Source organism: Oryza sativa, chromosome 8 (assembly GCF_034140825.1).
Source record: "Oryza sativa Japonica Group chromosome 8, ASM3414082v1".
Taxonomy (NCBI): Eukaryota; Viridiplantae; Streptophyta; class Magnoliopsida; order Poales; family Poaceae; genus Oryza; species Oryza sativa.
This window is the reverse complement of record NC_089042.1, coordinates 27,510,794-27,531,839: the sequence shown is the minus strand read 5'-3', so window position 1 is coordinate 27,531,839 and position 21,046 is coordinate 27,510,794. Positions and strand designations below refer to the sequence as shown.

Sequence of the window (21,046 nt, the reverse complement as noted above, 5' to 3'; positions counted from 1 at the left end):
GGTGCTATAATAAACAATTACTAATAATGGATTAATTAAGCTTAATGAATTTATCTCACGGTTTATTGACGAATTCTATAATTATTTTTTATTAATGTCTAAATATTTTATACGAAAGTCTATATATAATGTCTGTTGAGACACGCTAAAATTTTACTACCCTAATCTGCACACCCCCATAGTTTATATCTCTCCCGCCTCACCCGCTCCCACCTCTCCTTCCGTTTCCTCTCATTAACTTCCTCTCTCGCTTCTTTTCTCCACGCCACGCTACCCGAAACTTCCAGAAGCAACCAGACACCACGGTGTATCCAGGCCAGATCTGCGCGGCCGCCGGCGGCGGCGGTGGCATGGCTGACCAGACCGCTGCTGCCGTTGTCGTCGGAGGAGGAGCGGCGGCGACGATGGGGGAGCCATCTCCACCTCCGCCGGCGCCGGCAGCGGAGGCGGCGGGGGTGGGGGTGGGGCAGCAGCAGAGGACGGTGCCGACGCCGTTCCTGACCAAGACGTACCAGCTGGTGGATGACCCGGCGGTCGACGACGTCATCTCCTGGAACGACGACGGCTCCACCTTCGTCGTGTGGCGCCCCGCCGAGTTCGCCCGCGACCTCCTCCCCAAGTACTTCAAGCACAACAACTTCTCCAGCTTCGTCCGCCAGCTCAACACCTACGTACGCCTCGCCGCCGCGTTTTCCTTTCTCTTTTCCGTTCGATTTCGATCAGCTCGACTAATTTTTGTCTCGGCCTCGCCGGAATGGATTGGATTATACAGGGATTTAGGAAGATTGTCCCGGACAGGTGGGAGTTCGCCAACGACTGCTTCCGCCGAGGGGAACGGCGGCTGCTCTGCGAGATACACCGCCGGAAGGTGACGCCGCCGGCGCCAGCGGCGACGACGGCGGCGGTCGCGGCCGCGATCCCGATGGCGCTGCCGGTGACGACGACGCGGGATGGCTCCCCGGTGCTGTCCGGCGAGGAGCAGGTCATATCCTCCAGCTCGTCCCCCGAGCCCCCGCTCGTGCTGCCGCAGGCGCCGTCCGGCTCCGGCTCCGGCGGCGTCGCGTCCGGCGACGTGGGGGACGAGAACGAGCGGCTGCGGCGGGAGAACGCGCAGCTCGCGCGGGAGCTCAGCCAGATGAGGAAGCTCTGCAACAACATCCTCCTCCTCATGTCCAAGTACGCCTCCACCCAGCAGCTCGACGCCGCCAACGCCTCCTCCGCCGCCGGGAACAACAACAACAACAACTGCTCCGGCGAATCCGCCGAGGCGGCCACGCCGCTCCCGCTCCCCGCCGTCCTCGACCTCATGCCTTCCTGCCCCGGCGCCGCCTCCGCCGCCGCGCCCGTATCAGACAACGAGGAGGGAATGATGAGCGCGAAGCTCTTCGGCGTCTCCATCGGCCGGAAGCGAATGCGGCACGACGGCGGCGGCGACGACGACCACGCGGCGACGGTGAAGGCGGAGCCGATGGACGGGCGGCCGCACGGCAAGGACGAACAATCGGCGGAGACGCAGGCCTGGCCCATTTACCGGCCCAGGCCCGTTTACCAGCCCATCCGGGCCTGCAACGGATACGAGTACGACCGAGCCGGCAGTGACCAAGACGGTTCAAACTCTACCTAAAAGTTGTGTGTTAGACCCGTCTCGTTTAATCAATCTACTCTAGCAATTAACTACTTCTACTCCTCGATAGAAAAAGAGGCAATCAACCTTGGGATTTACCTAGTCCCAATGTCTTTGTAGTGTTCTTTTTTACTTGTAGTATGTAGTACTCCTACTAGTTTTTTTTTTCAGATTATTATCCTTTGTATATATACTGCTGCTGCTAGTGAGAAGGCATAAAAGATCAGATCGAGTTCACTTGCTATTTCTAACCTTTTGTTTGGTCATAGACGGTGTGGAGATGTGAGATTTGGCTGCCGGATTAAGATATTCCAAGGGGGGGATTAGTGATGGCGTTTGTTGTGTAACGGGGAAAATATCTTGCCCACACGGCGCACCTACTAGAAGGTGCGAAAGCCACTTTTCTTCCAAGCCAAATCGGGGGTTTTGATTTTATTGCGATTTGGACAGTGACCTGTCCTGCCAGCCAGCCAACGGTCGAGACCACAGGATTCTAGTATGGGCATTTCGTTTCCCAGTTCAGTTTCGTTGTTGTTGTTGTTAGGAGCGAGTCAAATTAGTCAAAGACGTCGAGTAAATATCATTTTTAATTGACCTGGTTAAAATCATGTTAGTTCTACCGAACATTGATGGTTAATTTTTGAGTATTTTTTAAGCAACATAGAAGCAAAACGGCTGTCTGATGGTTTTGTGCCATTTTACACTTTACAGTTACCCGTTATTATATGATACAGTAAATTATAGCCAAAGGGAATGAGGTACAAGTTGTGAGGTGCTACTCTGATTTGAGTACTTGAGACCATTTTAGGCACGACTCAAGGTTGGAGGTCTCAAAGTTGATACTTGGCGCTCCATCTGCTTGTACAATGCAGGTTTACTATAAAGATTTGGGGCCTTATTACCTCATGGATGGTCTACCAATAGCTATATCGATTCAGGCTGTTTTTAGTTCCCTTCAAACTTTAAACTTTTTCGTCACATTAAATGTTTGGACATATGCATGAAGCATTAAATATGAAAAAAAAAGCAATTACACAGTTTACATGTAAATTGTGAGACGAATCTTTTGGCCTAACTACATCATGATTTGACAATGTGTTGCTACAGTAAATATTTGCTAATGACGGATTAATTAGACTTAATAGATTCATCTCACAGTTTATAGGCGAAATCTCTATAATTTGTTTTGTTATTAGTCTACGTTTAATATTTCAAATGCGTGTCTGTATACGTTAAAAAAGTTTTAGACGGAGAACTCAACACGGCCTCAATGGAGATCGACACAGAACATTCAAAACTGGTGGGAGACAAATACAAAGGAGTGCCCAAGAAAGATCTACGCACACTAATTCTCCTGATTGTCTAGGAGACCTGGAACGAGAGAAACCCAGCGATATTGCAGCTCCGAATCTACTGAGAAAGATTAAGCAATGACTTAGGCTCTAGTAGGAGTATAGCTGCTACAGGATTGGAGCTATTACCTAGTAACTTTGTATACTCTATGGGTGTGTTTGGAAGATAGGTTAGGAGAGGTTGTATTTTCTCCTCTTTATTTAAGGAAAAAACACAATCTCATACTTTTTTTTTCAAAAATTGATACTCCAGCAATGATTTAATCTTTTCTTGAGCTATAAACGTGTCCTCCTCACATTGCTCATATTTTTTCCCTTTTGAAAGTTCACGTTGTCTCACACCTACGATCCATGGCTGCCATCCTCAAGTATGCTTCATGGTGGCCATGCAGACATGATGTACCTTTACCGTGTACGATGTAACAAAGAGTGTGGAGCCAAGCCGAGCAACCAGGACAAGAAAGATGTGAGCACTGTGTCGTTTAATCCTCTCTCTCGAATTCTCGGAGTTCATTGATCCTGACAAAAATGCAGTTAGGCTGTGTTTGGATCTAAAGTTTTTTTTTTCAAACTTTTAACTTTTCTATCGCATTAAAACTTTTTTACACACACAAACTTTCAATTTCTCCGTGACATTGTTCCAATTTCAACCGACTTTCAATTTTAGTGTGAACTAAACACATAGCTTCTTCGACGGTGGGTTGTTCTGATTTCTGAATCTCTGCAACTGCACGGCCGTCAAGTTGTGGGGGCTGTGCAAGAATGGCGGCGCGACCGTCGTGGCCATCGACGGCCTCCTGCAGGTCACGTTCAGTTGCGTACTTGCGTCAACAACCTCCTGGTCACCGGCGCCGGCACCCTCGACGCTGGACGAGAGTACGAGACCAACTCCCTACCCAGGCCACGACGGTGAGATCTTAGGGTTTGTTTAGTTACTGAAGTTTGAAGAAAGTTAAAAGTTCGGAAAAAAAAGTTAAAAGTTTATGTGTGTAGAAAAGTTTTCGATGTGATATATGATGTGATGGAAAGTTGAGAATAAAGCGGAAACTAAACACGGCCTTATTAAACTTATCGATACTAATTTACTCAGATTATCTCCTCTTATGAAGAAAGTAGTGGGGAAATTCTCGTACATCCTGCAGATTCTGAAGTTGGACGGCGTGACGAGAACACGGTGATAAGAGCGGCGGACATGAGACGCGGGGATTCCACATTTCCGCGTCTCCATGACATTGTTATGGCCGACGTGTCTACAACCCCATCATATTTTGAATTCAGGTTGTCTAGCCCACCACCTTATATAGCTAATCGGAAGATCCACGGGCGTTTCTCGACCAACATTACTCCTCGATAGCCGCCCATGGCAAATGCTCCAACGCCGCCAAGGTGACAAGAACAGAGCTTTCCATTGCCAATTCGCCGTTGTTCTTGCAGCTACCTCTGGTGCAGATCAGCGAGACGTGACGTCCGAGAGGATCAACGGCACGCCGAACAGCAGGAGGAAGAACCAGGTCGATCAATCAGTCTCAGTTGTGACCAAACGCCGGCTATAATGCAGCGCAAAGAACAGCAACGACGTGCCAGGGATGCCCAACTCGTTGGGCCAAGCACCCAGCCCGGTCGCCTGAGCAAGACGCTGATGTCAGAGTACTCCAACACTGAACAAATTCAAGTAATTGAGTTTTGTTACTCTGGTGTTCAAGTAATTGAGTTTTGTTACTCTGGTGTGTTTGGTTCACGTTTAAATTGGAACGATGTGATGAAAAAGTTAAAAATTTGTGTGTAGAAAAATTTTGATGTGATGGAAAAGTTGGAAGTTTGAAGCAAAAGTTATGAACTAAACCAGGCCTCTGATGATAGAGAGTTAAGGGCCGGAAGAAAATTATTAATTGAGCGGCGAAGTGAGCGTAGCTTAACTGATTATATTTTTTAGGTGACCTATCTGGGTTCAAGTGTTAGACTTGATACTGATGCTTATATAGTTATATTTACGACTAATTATTCTTTTAGTGGTAAGTGACATACCCGTCGACTATGAGATACCTATAATGACTTTATTAATCTCAGTATATATATCAGTTCAGTTTTTTTAAGGTGATTATATAGATAAGATACATGCGTGTATATTCGTAGGGACGAGTGTGTGCGTGTTGTGAGCACATGCGCATGTGTTGTACTATGTTTAAAAAAATATTAATTGTATTTATAGGATTTAAATTTGTCCCAAAATAATTGTCACAATAGAGTACTCGTAATCTCATTAATCATTTCTCATTTAAAATATTTCTAATTTTATCCTCAACCACCCATCCACTCTTACCTACAAATCATTTAATAAAAGACGTCACAATCTTTTTTCTTAAATTTTAATATATGCTAAACTATTTAGAATTATAATTATTTTGGGATGCATGTAGTAAGTCTACTTTTAACATCCGACTCGTTTGGAAGTAACTAAAAACCTTCAAAACACTACACTACTTTGTCATTAGAAATTTTTAAATGCTCATAATAAAGTTGGGTGGCACAAACCTCTCTTCATAATAATTTTTACTAAATGCTTAACAAAATCCTATCTCCTCCTGCCTGTCACCGGTCACCGACCGATGGTCCCCGCAATCCAATCCAGCCAGCCAGCCTCGCATCCCCCCCTCCCCCACTCGCCGGCGACCGCTGCCGTCGCCGTCGTCCACCTCATTCCCCACCTCGTGCCTCGTCTCCCTTCCAAGCCAAGCCAAAAACCCCTCCACGAGCCGCGCCGTACGCCATCGCCAACCACCACTCCACTACTACTTCCCCCCACACTCACTCACTCCACTCCCACCACAGCAACCGCTTGCTTTGCTTCGCCCATCTGAGCTATAATTAGCTCGAGGAGAGAGCCCTAACCCGCCGCGCCATGGCGAGCAGCAGCGGCGAGGGGAAGGGTGCCGGCGGCGCGGGGTACCAGTACGCGCCGTACGGCGGGTCGTACTACGACGAGGAGCGGCGGTGGTGGCCGTGGCTCGTGCCGACCGTGCTCGTGGCCTGCATCGTGGTGTTCCTCGTCGAGATGTTCGTCAACGACTGCCCCCGCCACGGGAGCCCGCTCCGCGGCGAGTCCTGCGTCGCCGGCTTCCTCCACCAGTTCGCCTTCCAGCCGCTCCGGGAGAACCCGCTCCTCGGGCCCTCCTCCGCCACGTACGTAACGCTCCTCCTCCTCGCTGCTTGCCATTTGATTCGATTCCCCGTTGCGCAATTGAGCTTGGAAATTGGGGGGAATTTTAGGTCCCGTTCGAATCCACTAAAAAAAGTGGATTTAGTCAAGCGTGTGAAGCTGGCGTCTTTGTCGTTACAGGGGATTTCCTTTTCCGCTCCAGGTGTCTAGGAGATAAAAGAGAGAGAGAGAGAGAGAGACTGCGATGGCGACTACTTGGATCTTTTCAACTACCGTTTTCGAAAGAGAAAATTACAAAACCTTTAGCAGCATTGCATTAGATTATCTTGTGCCATCTATACATCTGATGGAGTATTAAGATTTATTATGCTTTGTGCCTTCGTAGAATGGAGCAATGCAAATTCTGGAACAATTCGGTTGGCACAGGAATATTTTATTCTTACATGATTTGTCTACTAGTAGTGTTTACGTCACTTGCAGGTTTCCCAAATTGCAGTCGTGAAATGTAGGTAGTATTTTTATCAATTAGATTATTAGAATTAGGTGATTGGCTTTTGTATTGGTACTACTACCCCTTGCAATCCAGGATTATGGAGGAGTGACGTTTTTTTTTTCCAACACATGTTAAAAAGGGTGAATTTTGTTTGTTCTAGCCTGCGAATTTCATCACATCGGAAGCTTTCTGAGGACTACATTATCTATCTTCATTGATGCATACTGTTCTGTAATACGCCTGTGCAGTTTATTTATTTTGATAGTGTTAAGAACAAGGGGGGTTCTTAGTGCTAACAAGTTGTTTGCTCCATTGGCCAGTTTGGAGAAGATGGGAGCACTAGACTGGGCGAAGGTTGTTCATCAGCACCAAGCATGGCGTCTCATTAGCTGTATCTGGCTACATGCTGGCCTAATCCACCTGATTGTCAACATGCTAAGCTTGCTATTCATCGGACTCCGTCTTGAGCAGCAATTTGGGTTTGGTAAGCTTCTACAAGTACAGAATCGGTCCTTTTTACCCTCAGCACAGCATACCGTTTCTGTTTGAAGCAACTTGGTTTACTATCTTTATACATGATCGTCCCGTCTTTTATTTGCAATTGAGTTCTCCGAGGTAGTTTTGACTTGGCACTTTTAGAAGTACTTGTCGTACCCTATGTTACTCATTATTCATATTCATATCAGAGTCTCAAACCCATATATTACCATTGTGTTAAAGCCAATTAACTGGTTAGATTGCCATGTTATCATTTTGTAGGCATTACTTACAATGCAAGGCCATTGTTCTCACAAATTTGAGAATGACTTTATCTTCTAGTCTTCATATAAAGATGTAGTCAATTTACATATGTCTATATTCTAAATATTGGACCCATAACTTTCATATGTCAATGTGTACCCATTTCTCATTTTGAGTTTGAATCTGGTAATGTTCCTGCACACTGACAACAGTTTCCTTACTTACTAGTGCGTATTGGAATCATCTACTTGCTATCTGGCTTTGGCGGTAGCGTGCTGTCTGTGCTGTTTTTACGTAATAACTACATCTCCGTTGGTGCCTCTGGAGCTTTGTTTGGCTTACTTGGGTCTATGCTCTCCGAGCTTATTATGAACTGGACTATTTATTCCAACAAGGTCAGCAGAACAGAGACTGTACCTATATTGTTTACTCCAATTCAGTTGTTCCCTGCAAGTTTCAGTTTGTTCACTCTTGCAGGCAGCGGCAATCATAACTCTCCTGTTTATAATTGCAATCAATTTGGCGATCGGGATACTACCTCACGCTGATAACTTTGCACACATTGGTGGATTTGTGACTGGATTCCTTCTTGGGTTTGTCCTGCTGGCAAGACCTCAATTTGGTTGGATGGAACGTCATGAGTTGCCTCAGACTAATCAACCACGAAAGTACAGAGCATACCAGTATGTTTTGTGGGCTGTTGCACTCTTCTTGCTGCTAGTTGGGTAAGTCTCTCCACTTCATCTAAAAGCACAGTGCATGTGCATAGTTAATACTCGTTCACATCTCACTTTTGTAGTAACAAAAGCATAGCGTCGACATATGCAATGCTATAGACTGACATAAAATAGCTTGAATAAGCAACAGTTTGACAATTCATCAATAAGAAGCTATACCTGAAACCTGACAGAGGTGAATTACTGATGCAGGTTTGTGATTGCCCTGGTGATGCTTTTCAAGGGGAAGAATGGAAACGATGGTTGTCACTGGTGCCACTACCTGAACTGCATACCAACATCCAGATGGAAGTGCAGTACTTAGATGCTTCAGAATTCCGTTAGCTCTTCTCCAAATTACAAATATTCTTCGGGAACCATTTTCAAGCTTGTGTGCTTGTAGATATCTACAAGAAATTTGCCACAGAGTCGAATTCTGCCCTTTCCAAAGTGTAGTACAATTTTCTGCTTTGTAATTTGAGATTGTAACAGCTGTTTATTTCAGCCCAACTCCATACTGCATTGCTCAAAAAATTTGTGATGTTCAATTGGATTCTCTTATATCATCTAAAGTTCGAAACAATGTTAATGGTTATGGAGTCTAAACATTCTTCTTTCAAAGTTTCAAGGCCTTCTCTGGAAGACTAGAATGTGGGAGTTTCTACTGGTCTAATGGAATTAAACCAATTCATATGAAACTAGTAATAAATTGAAACTAGTAATATGCCCGTGCTAATGCTACGATAAAAATTGATATTGCAAATAAAACACCCAAAACATTGGTACTTTCAGCAATGGAACAGATAGTTAAAAAGTTTACGTTAGCACTGAATTTTTTTCGGCAAAATATTATGTATTACATTTTGTAGTGGGTACTAAATACGCACACAAGACAAGCCATTCCTATTTTAGACAGAAATCAAGCTCCACTGTATTTTCCTTTGAAGTTAAAAAATGGAAAATAAACACAACTTCTCAGCATGCAACCAGAGGACAATATGGAAAGAAATAAATGATTGCAGTGAAACCTCATTTTTATTTCCATACAAAATAAAAATTAATGTAAAAATCAGAAATTCACTGAGCAGAACCACATCAATATCTTTACATTAGATGAACAATATCTTTACATTGTTCTTAATGAAAATACATCAATATATATTGTGGTAACACCTAGGAGGTTCAATAAATAAAATAACTTAAGATCTTGCAACATGTGTCACTAATATTTAACAAAGTGGAACAATTGCCATGTAATTTGTCTATTCTTCACTTGGAGGTTGGTGATGCTCTGGTAGCTGGTAGCTGGCAATTGAGTGAAAATAGCTATAAGTGAAAAGATTTGCCATATTCTCACCAACCTTAAAGTGCAAGATAAAATGTTATTTTGCAAGGTAATATGTATCAATTGTGATGAAAAGAAAAATTCTCAGCATGGAAATTAAAAAGGATGCTTCTCTAATGCCACCTTGGATCCTTTGGAATAAGATCATTTCAAACAATTTATTCTCAAATGGTTTGCAGAAAAAAAAACAGTACCAAGCTAGCGCCAACATGGCCTTGCATGACACAGACACACTCCCGGTGTTCATGGAAGTCGAGGCAAATTATCATGGGGTGTGCAATATCTCAGCACCTTAAAGCACCATAGCCCTTGCAATCTTTAAGCTTGACAAAATATTGTCCCTCAAATAATTCCTAGGTGACATACATTCTAAACACAGAACTAAAAACTGGAGTCATTACCTCACTTCTTTTTTGAGAAAGTAGTGATCAATTGAAGTGAAAAATATTCATTCAAACTCATTTGTTTTTCTGAATCAATGATCACATAAAAATGGTTTGTTGAAGTTCAGTGATCCAGCACTGTAAACAATATTTATTTTCTCATAATGAGGAGAAAGTTGTTTACTTTCCAAGACATAACTGCACAACATCTTCTCGTTACTATTGTACATAACTGCACAACATCAGAACCCGAAACACTTCCTCGTTATGCGTGCGTGGAAAATCACTTCTCAAACTGCTGCAACGAACGTTGTCAAGCAATCTCCAGTATGGCAGTATGTGATCTTTGGTGATATCCAAACCTAAGCAATTAAAAAACCAGCAGACTCCGAATCAGCTCCAAGAAACTGTAGTTCAGAATGGAACTCAAACAACACCGAGAAAGATTTTTTAAAAAAAATTAGGAATATCAAGTGAATCAGGAATGGAGTATGTGTGCTGTCAAAAAATAATGTCATTACAAAGGAACAACTAAATCTTTGATGTGGTAGTAGTACAGGTCTTACTTTAAATATTTCCAAGGCTGAAATGAACCAAAACTTCTGCAATGTATTGATTGTTTTGCCTCAGGTTGAGCGATTAAGGATAGCAGATCTGTTGACAAACAATATGGGTAAGAGTTGATGTCAGGAGACCATACCACCAATATATTGCCCAAAATTGGATATTTTTGCAAATACACGGTTTTCAGATAGCAAATAGTGCATGCGGCATTAAATCTAACAATTTCCCTTTTCTTGAGAGGGAGAGAGATTCTATTACATGCAGTACAATATACACATTTGGTGATTTGATAATATAAATCTGTTATTTGTTATATAAATTTCAGTATATACCCCTATAGGAAATAAAGCAGCATATACCATCTCTATAAAGAAAAATGCAGTATATATGCTCGTAATGGTGAATAAAAAAATAGCACATAGGGAACATTGCAGTAAATACTTCTGTATATAAAAAATCAGTATATGCATTTACAGGAAACATTCAGCATATGCATCTACAGGAAAATTTAGCATACAAATCTGAAAGCATGCAAGGACTGACCTACAAAATATCCATATATAGAAACATAAAGATATTAAATCTAATGGTCTCCTAATAAACCACTGGGAACAATAAATCTAATGGTCTCCTAATCAACCACTGGCAATAAGTTTTGGGGCATACTTTTGACTCAAGTGATAAAACGATTCTCCTCACCTGCAAACGAGTAGAAAATTTTAGACACTGTGAATGATCTTGCATTAGAAAAACACCTGTACTAACCTGCTGCTTTGCCACATGTACGTGAATACTCTGCTGCTCTCCTTCAGATGTGTTCATCACATCGGGTCAAAAGAAACCCAGATGGCAGCCGGGCTGATGTGGTGACGATGGCGGAATTCAACAAGTCAATATATCCTGCAACGAGGAAAACAATGGTGTCAACTGTACATCATTGAGCAGACAGACAAACAAATCAACATGTTGTTGATGAATGTCGCAAGCACAGATTGTCATGGAGGAAGGCGTGCGACGGCGATGCAGATCCTGGTGATGCAGCGTGCGACGGCGAACAGGCGGCAGGATGGAGGGGAGGGGCGGTGCTGGGTTGGGCGTTGGCGGCGGGGGTGGACGGGGAGGAATGCGTGCGACGGCGACGGCGGTGGCGTTGATCTGGCCGAGGGATGGACTCGAGCGGGGAGGGGCGGCGGTGGGTGGGGCGTCGGCGATAGGCGGGGCATCAACAGCGGTGTCTGTGGGTGAGAAGGGAGGAGATCACCGGTGGAGAGGCGCAGGTGGCCAGAGGGTTGACGGGATGGGGGCGCTGTGCGGCGAGGTTGGCGTTTGGCGGAGGAAGATCGGGGACTCCCGTCGATCCGGCGGTGCCGCAGGTGGAGGTGCCGCCGTCGGCCGGGGAGCGGCAGTAGGGGGAAGGGGCGCGAGGGGTGGATGCGCGAGCGGAGGGGGTGGTTGGCGGCTGAAGGGATGGTGGCACCGTGATGTGCGGAGCAAAAGAGGAGGCGTGGAAGGAAACAAACCAATTTTCTGCCCGGTGACTACGCGTGTGCGCGATCTCCCTCCCACCGTGTGACCCCGCGCACGCTGCTATCGTTGGATCCGAAGCATTGGATGATTTTCAGCCGTTGGATTTGATGAATGAAGTATGAAGGATGTAAAAGCCGGTTGGTGAATTATAGGGTAGAATAATGTAAATTTTTTGCGTTCCAAGTGGAGGCATGAGAGCATGAAATCCGACGCTAAAATTTATAACGTGATCGAAGATGTTTACATGGGGCGTGTTTGGTTGCCCGGCTCGTACTTGGCTCGCATCTCGGATGCAACTTGTAGGATGTTTGGTTGACTGTACATGTCCCACAACTAAGCCCAGCGGATGCAAAAACTCCCTCGCAGGCAGGCTAAGGAGGAACGGCCGAAACGAGCTTCGCTGCTTGTCCTGGCTCCACGCATGCAGCCGCGCTGCACACACGCGTGCAAGCGCCGCACCCGCGCATGCAGGGAGAGGCGATGGGGTCACCAACACCAACCTGCCTCCCTCCTCATTTCTTCCGTCTTCTCTCTTCGCTATCGCCGGCCACAGCCACAAGTTGCGACCATCTCCATCTCCACCAGCCAGATCTAGCTGCAAGTCCTGCTCCTCCGTATTTTCTTCAACAATGGGCCACGAAGAGCTCTCCGCAAGTGGATCCGAAGGGCATGAGCTCACTACTGCCAGATCTACCAGTCTGGTAGCGTTGAATATGGCGGGTGCTCATCACCACTTTCCTCACCCCAGAGAGAAGGATGAGCTCGGCTCCAACTTCTTCATGTCATTGTCGTCGTCGTCGTTACCAGCGCCACCACCTTCCTCGTCGGCTTGAGCTCGTCGCTGCACGAATGCCCCCACCGCAGTCGGCAGCTACCTTGAATCTCTCTCCTCCTCACCTTTCTTTCTTTTTTTTTTTGAGAACACTTCCTCACCTTTCTTTGGCCGGATTCAGAATTAACCTAGGAACTTAGGCCCGCCAGATCCAAGTAGCCACAAGCTCCTGACCGCCAGACCCGCTGCACCCACGGCGGCGAACATGCCTGGCTGGGTGGCACGAGCGGCTAGCTACCGGCGGCGACAAGCTCCTCTGCGAGCTCTCTTATCATTTTCTTTTTTTTCTTATTCTTTCTTTTTTCAACCGAATGTTATTAATCACTAATAAATATACTTGATTTACTGCTGTGTGACCATATATGCTTTTGACAGTGTCTTAAATTATTGTATATGCTCATCTGACAGTGTCTTAAATTATTATCGCCAGGAACTCCAATATCAATTTTTTATACATTCTGCTTATATTAAATCTGCTACAATATACCGTAAATAAATAGCTTTTACATGATAAGAATTTTCACTCTCAAAGAAAGTAAGTACTCGAACCTACTTTCCATACAATCAACCAAACAAAATCTCTTTCAAACCGTATCTTCGATGCAAGCAACCAAACAAAATCTCACTATAATCCAGCTAAACCAATACAACCAACCAAACAGCTGCATGTGTATCTACTTGGCCAGGCTAAACTCGGTCTGGACGAGAGAGATGGGCCAGGCTAAGAAGATGCGATCAACCAAAACACACCCAGGAGATGGGCCAGGCTAAGAAGATGCCATCAATCAAACACACCCATGGTTTCACATCGGAGAAGGCAAGGTATATTCGACTAGGGGCAGAGGAGGTGCAGCAAAAGTGCTTTCTTTTGTGCCTTCTTTTGCTTCGGGGAGATGCCTCGCTTCTCTCCCTTTCCTCTTCCACAAGAAGATGGGCAAAGCAGCGAGTGTAGTATTTTACCTCCATGCCCCTAACACTGCCCCGGCACTGCTTCGGCTTGTTCCTACCCTTCGGAGGGTAATAACGTAAATGAACCTAGCCTAGTGGGCTAAACCGCTAAAGCAGTTCACGGCCCACGGCCCAACAAACCTTAAACTACGGGGAAAAGAAAAGAAAAAAAAAAGAACTCGCAACTTGTCGAATTAAAATTCTTCACACACACACACGGCCTCGTGGCTTCGCGACTCCTCCTCCTCTTCTCGTCTTGGGTTTCTCTCCCTCCTCCTCGCCGTCGCGTCGCCGCGGAGGCGGAGGCGGAGAGCCAAGGCCGCGGCGGTGCAGCCGCCCTCCCCTCCTCCCGCCGCCATGGTGAGGCCGACGCAGGACGCGATCGACACCTTCGTCGGCATCACCGGCGCCGATGAGGCCGTCGCCGCCCGCAAGCTCGAGGTGACGCCCACCCGCTCCGTTCCCGTTTGTTCCCCCCATCACCCCCCCCCTTCTCCTCCCTTCACCGTCGCCATTCTACGCCTCGGAATGTGTGGGGCTTGGATGCGTCGGGTCTCGAGTTAGGTTTGTTGTGTTAGATGGCGTTGCGCTGCGGCGGGGGATGGGTGGTGCGGGTGCGATGCGCGATTTGCGGGAGGTGATGAGAACGTGGGGGGGGGGATGGGGTTCTAGGGTGTTTAGAGTTGAGAACATTTTGGGGATTGGGGATTGTGTGGTGCAATGCCTTCGAATTTTGAGCTTTTTAGTGATGCATATGCTCTTAGTTTTCTCTTCAGCTTGCGCGGTCAGGAATGCTGAACACATTAGTGGATTAGTTTATGGGCATTGCTATGGGTACGATTGTGAATTGTCGATTCACGCGGTAGGACATCCAACTTTGTTTATGTTATGGAACTTTGTTGACACAATCCTACTTGGAGTAAGAGTTGGATGGAGTAATTCCTATTTTAATGTTTTTTTAGGGAAATCCTATTATAATGTCTTGGTCTTCCATTTTGTAGGAAGACCGCTGTTGTCACTGAATGGTTTAATAAATGTTTGCAGATCTGCTTTCTGTAATTTTATTGAACATTGATTTATCTATCGGGCAAGATGGTCTTTATTGATCAATAGTCTTTGTGAGAACAATTTTCAGATTATGGTCCATTGAGTTTAAGCATGAGAAAATTACTTTATTCAATCTTTATGTGGATTTTTGACTAGTACAGCAAATAAGCATTCTGCTTAGTGAATATTTGGACAGGTTAGTTATATTGTTGTTGTTGCAATAACTCTTGCCAATCATTGGTCTGTTTGGAAATGCTCTGTTGGAGTGCTGAGTGAAGTACTGCTTTATACTTGTTTCTTCTGGTTGCAGTAGGAATAACTTAGCATAGTACCTTCTGCACCTCTGCCGAAGATGCTGAATCAGAGTCTGTTGGGCCTTAGCCTCTTTCTTCTTCAATTATGAGTTTGGAAAGATTGTTATCTTATTTTGTTAGGAATCATATATATTAGGATCCTTATTACAACTCCTCTTTATATAAAGGAAATATCAGGAAGAAATAATGCGAGCAAAGTATTACGCTACTTCTTCTGCCTCTCTTCCACTGCATTTCTTCTGCCTCTCTTCCACTGCATGCTTCTGCCCTTTTCCCCGTTACCCTTGAGTACTACTTCTTCCGTTCTGAAATATAAGCATATCTAGGATTCAAATTCTGTACACAATATAAGGATTCCTAGAATACTTGTCCCATTAATCACCTTTCATTCAAATTGTCTCCCCATCTTACCACAACCACCCCTCATTTAATCAGGACACTATATTCTTCTCTCCTCAAAACTTAATCTATGCTAAACAACCTAGAACTGCATATATTTGGGAATGGAGGGGGTACAACACACAGAGGCATACACAAAGTCCTTACACAAGTAGATATTTCAAAACGAATTTCTAACTGACTAAAATCATTCTACCAGGAACATCATGGTGACCTAAATGAAGCTGTGAATGCCTATTTCAATGAAGGAGATAGGACCAGGTACGTGTTTTTTCTCCTAGCGGTTCTTATGTGCATTTATTGACCTGATACCATGTTGTTCCCGTTGTTATATTTAACTGACTCATACAATTTTCAGCACCAGAGCCAATGAAAATCCTATACCTACCGGTTATGATGACATGGAGTTGGATGAACCATTTGGTCCTGTTCCTACATTTCACATGCCTTTGGGCAACCCTTTTTCACTTCTGGATCAAGGTTTTTTAGAACGAGCTGCTGCTGTGTATGGTGAGGGACCTCATATTACACACCCTAGGGAGGTGAGGCGGATAGATGTTGAAGTTAAGGACAACAATACTCCAGCAGGTAGTTCTGGTCATGGTCCTGTTATTGAAGATGTTACTGGACATGAGTTTTCACATGGGCCGGAAATTCGTGGGACTGTTCTGATTGATGAAGATGATGATGATGATAACTTGCCATCTGCTCAAGATACTCGTCTCCCAAGCAATCCTTCAACTTCAAACTATTCTGTACCAAGAGCTCCTCCAATTGCTAATGTTAGTGACTACAACAATGACATAGAAGAGGAGATGGTTCGCGCTGCAATAGAAGCATCAAAAAGGGACGCAGATGGACTGACAAATGTAAGACTGCTTATCAGATATCTACTTTTAAAAATTTGGAACCTACACATCTTTTTTATCAAAACATTTGGTACTATGCAGGGTCTAAGAAGTGGAGAACGTGAAAATGCATCACGTGGCAGAGATGATGATGAGATTGCTCGGGCGGTTTCTATGTCCTTGGAGGTAGTTGTTGAACACACAAAGTTCTGTTTTTATGTGTTCTGTTTTTTGTGTGTTATGCTGAATTCATTTTTTTTTGTGACTATTTAGACAGCAGAACAAGAGAGAGTTCTGCGCCAAGTGGGAGCGCATGTGTCTGATCATTCTGATTTATCCGATAAGGAAGACATTGAAGGAGCAACTGGGACAGTGGAAAGGTGTCCATCAAATATATTGTCTAACAATCTATGCATGTGTGATTTTTCATTATATTTGGTTATTCATATATCAAGTTTTATTAGGTTCCTAGTTACTCAATGTCCATTGTTCCATGAATCTTGAGTTCTCTTAATGGTTTCAGCTTCATAAAAGCAATGCATTCTTGCAGCTGCACCTACCATATTCTTTGGATATCTTTTTTGTTATTAAGTTTGTTGTGATTAGCTGAGCATGAGCTTCTTCTATCTAGTTGTGACTGATTCATTGTACATATTATTTCTTGTTGTAGGCAAGTACCAACTTCAGGGAAAGTTGGAACATCTGATCAGTTGGTAGATGAAGAGAATTTCCAGGATGATGACGTTGAGGAACATTCTTTTGTTAGACAACACTCTAGGCGTGTACCATCTGGAAATGATGAGTCCACAGAAGCACTTGAAAGGGCCAACAGTCATCCATCCAGTCTCCTCCCTCATAACATTGAAAACAATCAGCAGTTCAATGGAGTTTTTCCATCAGAGGTGGTATTTTAATCCATCACACCTGTAATGAGATAGAATTTAACCATACTACAGCTTCTTCACTGCTTACAAACCCGTTAATTTTTGTTGCAAAGTGGGGTGGCATTTCTTCTGAAGAACATGATGAAGCTGTTATGCTTGAAGCTGCAATGTTTGGTGGAATTCCTGGAAGAGCAGCATATCCATTTTCTCTCCCGTATCATCAAAACTCAAGTCGCTACCCCACGGTTGCTCATCCTCCGTCACCAACATTAACTGCACAACGGTTGTTAAGGGAGCAGCAGGTATAGACTTTGGAGTAGTATCTATCTGTGGGATAACATAACAACGGCTGCATGCAAGTATGTTAACCTGGTGTTTGAATTGTAGGACGATGAGTATCTAGCATCTCTCGAAGCTGACCGAGAAAAAGAATTGAAGGCAGAGCAGGAGGCTGAGCTCCGCAGATTAGAAGCTGCTGCTGAAAGAGAAGCTGCTATTGCAAAGCAAAAACAAGAGGAGGAAGAAAAGCGAAGAAAACAACTCGAGGAAGAGGTAATTGAGTTAGTAGTTAGCGCGTTTGAGAGTTGAATGGATAGTAGTCATAGAACTGTTCATACATTAGTTATATTGGCATATAACCATGCTAATCATATCGTTATGGTTTATTAAATTAAAGTCATGCCACACTGTTGGCAGGCCAGTGTGCTTGATGAATTTTATCATTAGTGCAGATACGATTGCATGTCGGTAACAATGTCTGGATTGTTGCAAGTTATATTGCTTTACTTGTTTCTTATCTGGAGGACTTCTCAGACTAACTAACTCCTTAGGTCTGATGAGAAACATTCTTCTGTATTCTTCTGTAAATTATGTCATTAGTAGTAAGAAAAGGTAGTTAAAAGCTAGCACTATGATCTGACTGTGACCATCTTTACCATCTACGTAATATCAAATAAATGATAAGGAAGTAATTATGTGTCCTTTAGAACTTGCCTACTATGCCTTTTCCATGGTTTGTGTTATTTTCACCACACAGTGGTATATTGATTATGTTATTTATGGCAATGTGAGAATAGGAATTGGAGTCCAAGCTTGCAGCCAAACAAGCATCATTGCCAAAGGAGCCATTACCAGATGATGTAGGGGCCGTCACTGTTGTAGTTCGCATGCCTGATGGTCGTCGTCAGGGAAGGCGCTTTATGAAATCCGACAACCTTCAGGTAACATTCTTTTAGTTGCCAGAATACCTAATGAAACTCACTGGTATTCCCTCAATAAATTTTTGGAATTCTTGCAGGTCCTTTTTGATTTCATAGATATCTCCAGGACTTTCAAACCAGGAACCTATAGGCTGGTAACTTTGCTAACCTTTTCATTTTTTTCATGGTGTTTCAGGAATGTTCTATACACAGAAATCAGTGTAGTTTACCATTAACCTGTTGAAACTGGATTTGCACTAGCACAAGCTGGTTATTTACGCCAGCACAAAAAGAAAAAAAAAACGATGATTCTGCCTGCTTTTATGTCATTATGTGTCAGTTTATTTTGCTATTAGTGTTATCAAGTATCATGTACCATTCCTAGAATAGATCAATTTCTGAACTATGTGATTTTAAAAGATTTAACATCAATACTGGAGGTTGTCTGATAGTCAGCGTACTCATCCCGTTGAGCTAGGTCAGGATAATATGCCTGTGGCATGGTAGACTGTAAAGAGATTACATTGAAACCGCAGCACCAGCTATTTTTTAGCACTCACACAACATTTAGTGGGCATGCTTTTTATTTTCATTCCTCTGTTTAGGTCCCTAAGATTTAGGATCTTGTTTGAATATCGTATACACAATGCATTCTAGCTTGTTGGTTTTGCCATGTTGTGATATTTGGATTATAAAAAAAAACTAGTTACTTAAGTAGCCTGTAAACAGGGGAAAATTAATGCATGGGAGATTTCATGTTGTTTCTGTTTTATAGCATTTTTAGATGTTGCTGATTGAATCTTGTGGTCCTGAATATTAAATATAAATGAAAATCTACAATGTGCAGGTGAGGTCTTATCCCAGGCGTGCATTCACCGACTCTGAGTCTCAGATGTCTTTAAGTGATCTTGGCCTCAATAGCAAGCAGGAAGCCTTGTTTCTAGAGCAGATTTCAGGATAGGGGGAAACCGGGAAAGAGTTAATTGCAATTAACACAACAGGGATTCACAGAATTTTTTTTTCTTTTTACTTATGCCTGGCACATGTTCGTGAAAATATTAGCAAGGTTCGCATGAAACTTGGCGTTAAGGTCTCATGACCCTCTTTTGTGTTTTGGAATGGTGACTCTCAAGTACCGGGTTTCATGTGATACTCACCCTGCATATTTGAACAGTCAGAACTCAGAATGTACATAGACTGCTGCTTTCAGAGCTACCGCAATTCATCAATTCATTAATCTATGTTCGCTTGTTCAAGATAGTATCTGCACTGTTGGACTGTTTATAATGGCATGAATCCAATTAACCCTAGTAAGGTACTAGCATGTATGGGTGGCCTCTTGGCCCTTTTGTCCCTGAACATAACTTACCTGCTCCATTGATTCGAGATGTAGCCAGCCAGAGGGTAGGTTGGATTTATGTTCGAGAGTGCATCGCTGGTGCTGTTCCACGGAAGTCGATTCTTCCAGGAACGCAATATTGTTGGCTTGGATCGTTTAACATAAGCTGAGAAAGGAAAACACACAAGGAAAACAAAGAGGGGCACGATAGCCAAAGGAGGTCATCGTTAATGAACCAGCAACCGGGCATTACATGATTGTTCCATAGTACTTACTGGTATTATTCATCGACATCAATAGCAACTGCAGTACAATCTGAAGATTTTACTAAACGAGACACGAAGACAACGACGGCTTCGTCAACACCTTGATTATTCTTCTTCCATGGCGTCCGGGGTTAACTCTCGTCTCGTCTTAGGCAGCTGCACACAGCAAAAGAAACAATGATGATTAGAGGCAATCATCATGAGAAAGAAGCCGATTAGTTTTAAGAGGGGGTTACATACAGCAGTTGATCTGGCTGAGGTGGCATCTGGAAGGCAGGCTGTTCATGATGCTGATGGCGCTGCAGGCGCAGCCCTGGGAGATGGAGCTGAGCGCGCTGCAGCACTCGGCGCTGGGGTCACCGGCGCCGGGCACCGCGTACGCGCGGCACGCCAGCAGCCTGTTCAGCTGCGGCACGCACTCCCCCCCGCCGCCGCCCTGCGCCTCCGCGCCCACGGCCAGCAGCACCAGCACGAGCGCGCACGCCGCCGCCGCCGCGTTCCCCTTGCTCGCCGCCATATCTCCCCTGCTCCTGTGCTTCTTCAGACGATGCTGCAAATATTACCTTACCTTTGCTGCTGCTGCTTTGCTGTGCTTGCCGGTGACGGTGAGGAGCGGCGGGTTTTATAGGGGGTGGCCGGAGCTTGGGGGCGCCCGGCGAGCTTTGCATGGCTCACCTATGCCGGTGATCGATGGAGAAGCCGAGCACGGCAGTTTGTGCGCGTGGTACCGAACATGCGTCACGCTCTTGGACTGTGAGCCTCTTCCCCGCCGTGCGTCTCGGCCGGGGTCGGAGAGGAAGAGGGAGCGCCTGCTGCTTTGGTGAAGAAACGGCCCATCAACCCTTCGGGCCCCGTGTGAACTAACACGACCCAATCTCGAAATTAATGGGCCATATTATATGGGCCACGTGGAGCAGGTAATGCCCAAGTAGTTCTTTGCAGGCCTATGTTAGCTTTTTTTTTTGGGCCTTCCCAGCTGCCGAGTCGAGTATATTTTGCGGATTAAGTCCACTTTGGCTCTCTGAAAAAATGATTCAAGAACCTAAACCACAAAGCCGGATATCTCGA

At 44.6% G+C, this 21,046-nt stretch overlaps 4 protein-coding genes and 2 long non-coding RNA genes across 8 annotated transcripts; 3 read left to right on the top strand and 3 right to left on the bottom strand.

The window, feature by feature from the left end:
* The first annotated feature begins 267 nt into the window (after nt 1-267).
* On the top strand, nt 268-1,866 carry LOC4346229 (heat stress transcription factor B-2b-like). Its single transcript, NM_001422676.1, has 2 exons — nt 268-671; nt 773-1,866. The coding sequence occupies exons 1-2, from the start codon at nt 351-353 to the stop codon at nt 1,622-1,624; spliced, it is 1,173 nt and encodes a 390-aa protein (NP_001409605.1). The 5' UTR covers nt 268-350; the 3' UTR covers nt 1,625-1,866.
* Nucleotides 1,867-5,702: 3,836 nt separating this feature from the next.
* Nucleotides 5,703-8,670, top strand: LOC4346228 (RHOMBOID-like protein 2). The gene is made up of 5 exons (NM_001422675.1): nt 5,703-6,156; nt 6,947-7,110; nt 7,596-7,762; nt 7,845-8,092; nt 8,297-8,670. The coding sequence occupies exons 1-5, from the start codon at nt 5,876-5,878 to the stop codon at nt 8,406-8,408; spliced, it is 972 nt and encodes a 323-aa protein (NP_001409604.1). The 5' UTR covers nt 5,703-5,875; the 3' UTR covers nt 8,409-8,670.
* A 494-nt stretch (nt 8,671-9,164) lies between these two features.
* Nucleotides 9,165-9,765, bottom strand: LOC136351476 (uncharacterized). The gene is made up of 2 exons (XR_010734662.1): nt 9,623-9,765; nt 9,165-9,388 (listed from the first exon to the last, which is right to left on the bottom strand). It is a non-coding gene; the product is annotated as an uncharacterized lncRNA (long non-coding RNA).
* An 88-nt stretch (nt 9,766-9,853) lies between these two features.
* On the bottom strand, nt 9,854-11,862 carry LOC9270406 (uncharacterized). 2 transcript variants are annotated; one of them, XR_010734661.1, is made up of 5 exons: nt 11,365-11,862; nt 11,141-11,275; nt 11,042-11,074; nt 10,378-10,465; nt 9,854-10,173 (listed from the first exon to the last, which is right to left on the bottom strand). It is a non-coding gene; the product is annotated as an uncharacterized lncRNA (long non-coding RNA). The 2 variants fall into 2 exon arrangements; XR_001547968.3 differs by having other exon boundaries at nt 11,141-11,365.
* Nucleotides 11,863-13,863: 2,001 nt separating this feature from the next.
* Nucleotides 13,864-19,636, top strand: LOC4346226 (plant UBX domain-containing protein 8). 2 transcript variants are annotated; one of them, XM_026019878.2, is made up of 11 exons: nt 13,864-14,123; nt 15,642-15,703; nt 15,807-16,311; nt 16,393-16,476; nt 16,564-16,670; nt 16,961-17,192; nt 17,288-17,476; nt 17,562-17,726; nt 18,251-18,394; nt 18,472-18,528; nt 19,221-19,636. In XM_026019878.2, exons 1-11 carry the CDS (start codon nt 14,040-14,042, stop codon nt 19,332-19,334), a joined length of 1,743 nt encoding a protein of 580 aa, XP_025875663.1. In that variant the 5' UTR covers nt 13,864-14,039; the 3' UTR covers nt 19,335-19,636. The 2 variants fall into 2 exon arrangements, with proteins under 2 accessions (XP_025875663.1, NP_001391822.1); NM_001404893.1 differs by having other exon boundaries at nt 13,907-14,123; nt 15,801-16,311; nt 19,221-19,629.
* A 265-nt stretch (nt 19,637-19,901) lies between these two features.
* On the bottom strand, nt 19,902-20,573 carry LOC9270168 (non-specific lipid-transfer protein C4-like). Its single transcript, NM_001404892.1, has 2 exons — nt 20,219-20,573; nt 19,902-20,134 (listed from the first exon to the last, which is right to left on the bottom strand). Exons 1-2 carry the CDS (start codon nt 20,493-20,495, stop codon nt 20,127-20,129), a joined length of 285 nt encoding a protein of 94 aa, NP_001391821.1. The 5' UTR covers nt 20,496-20,573; the 3' UTR covers nt 19,902-20,126.
* Nucleotides 20,574-21,046: the final 473 nt, after the last annotated feature.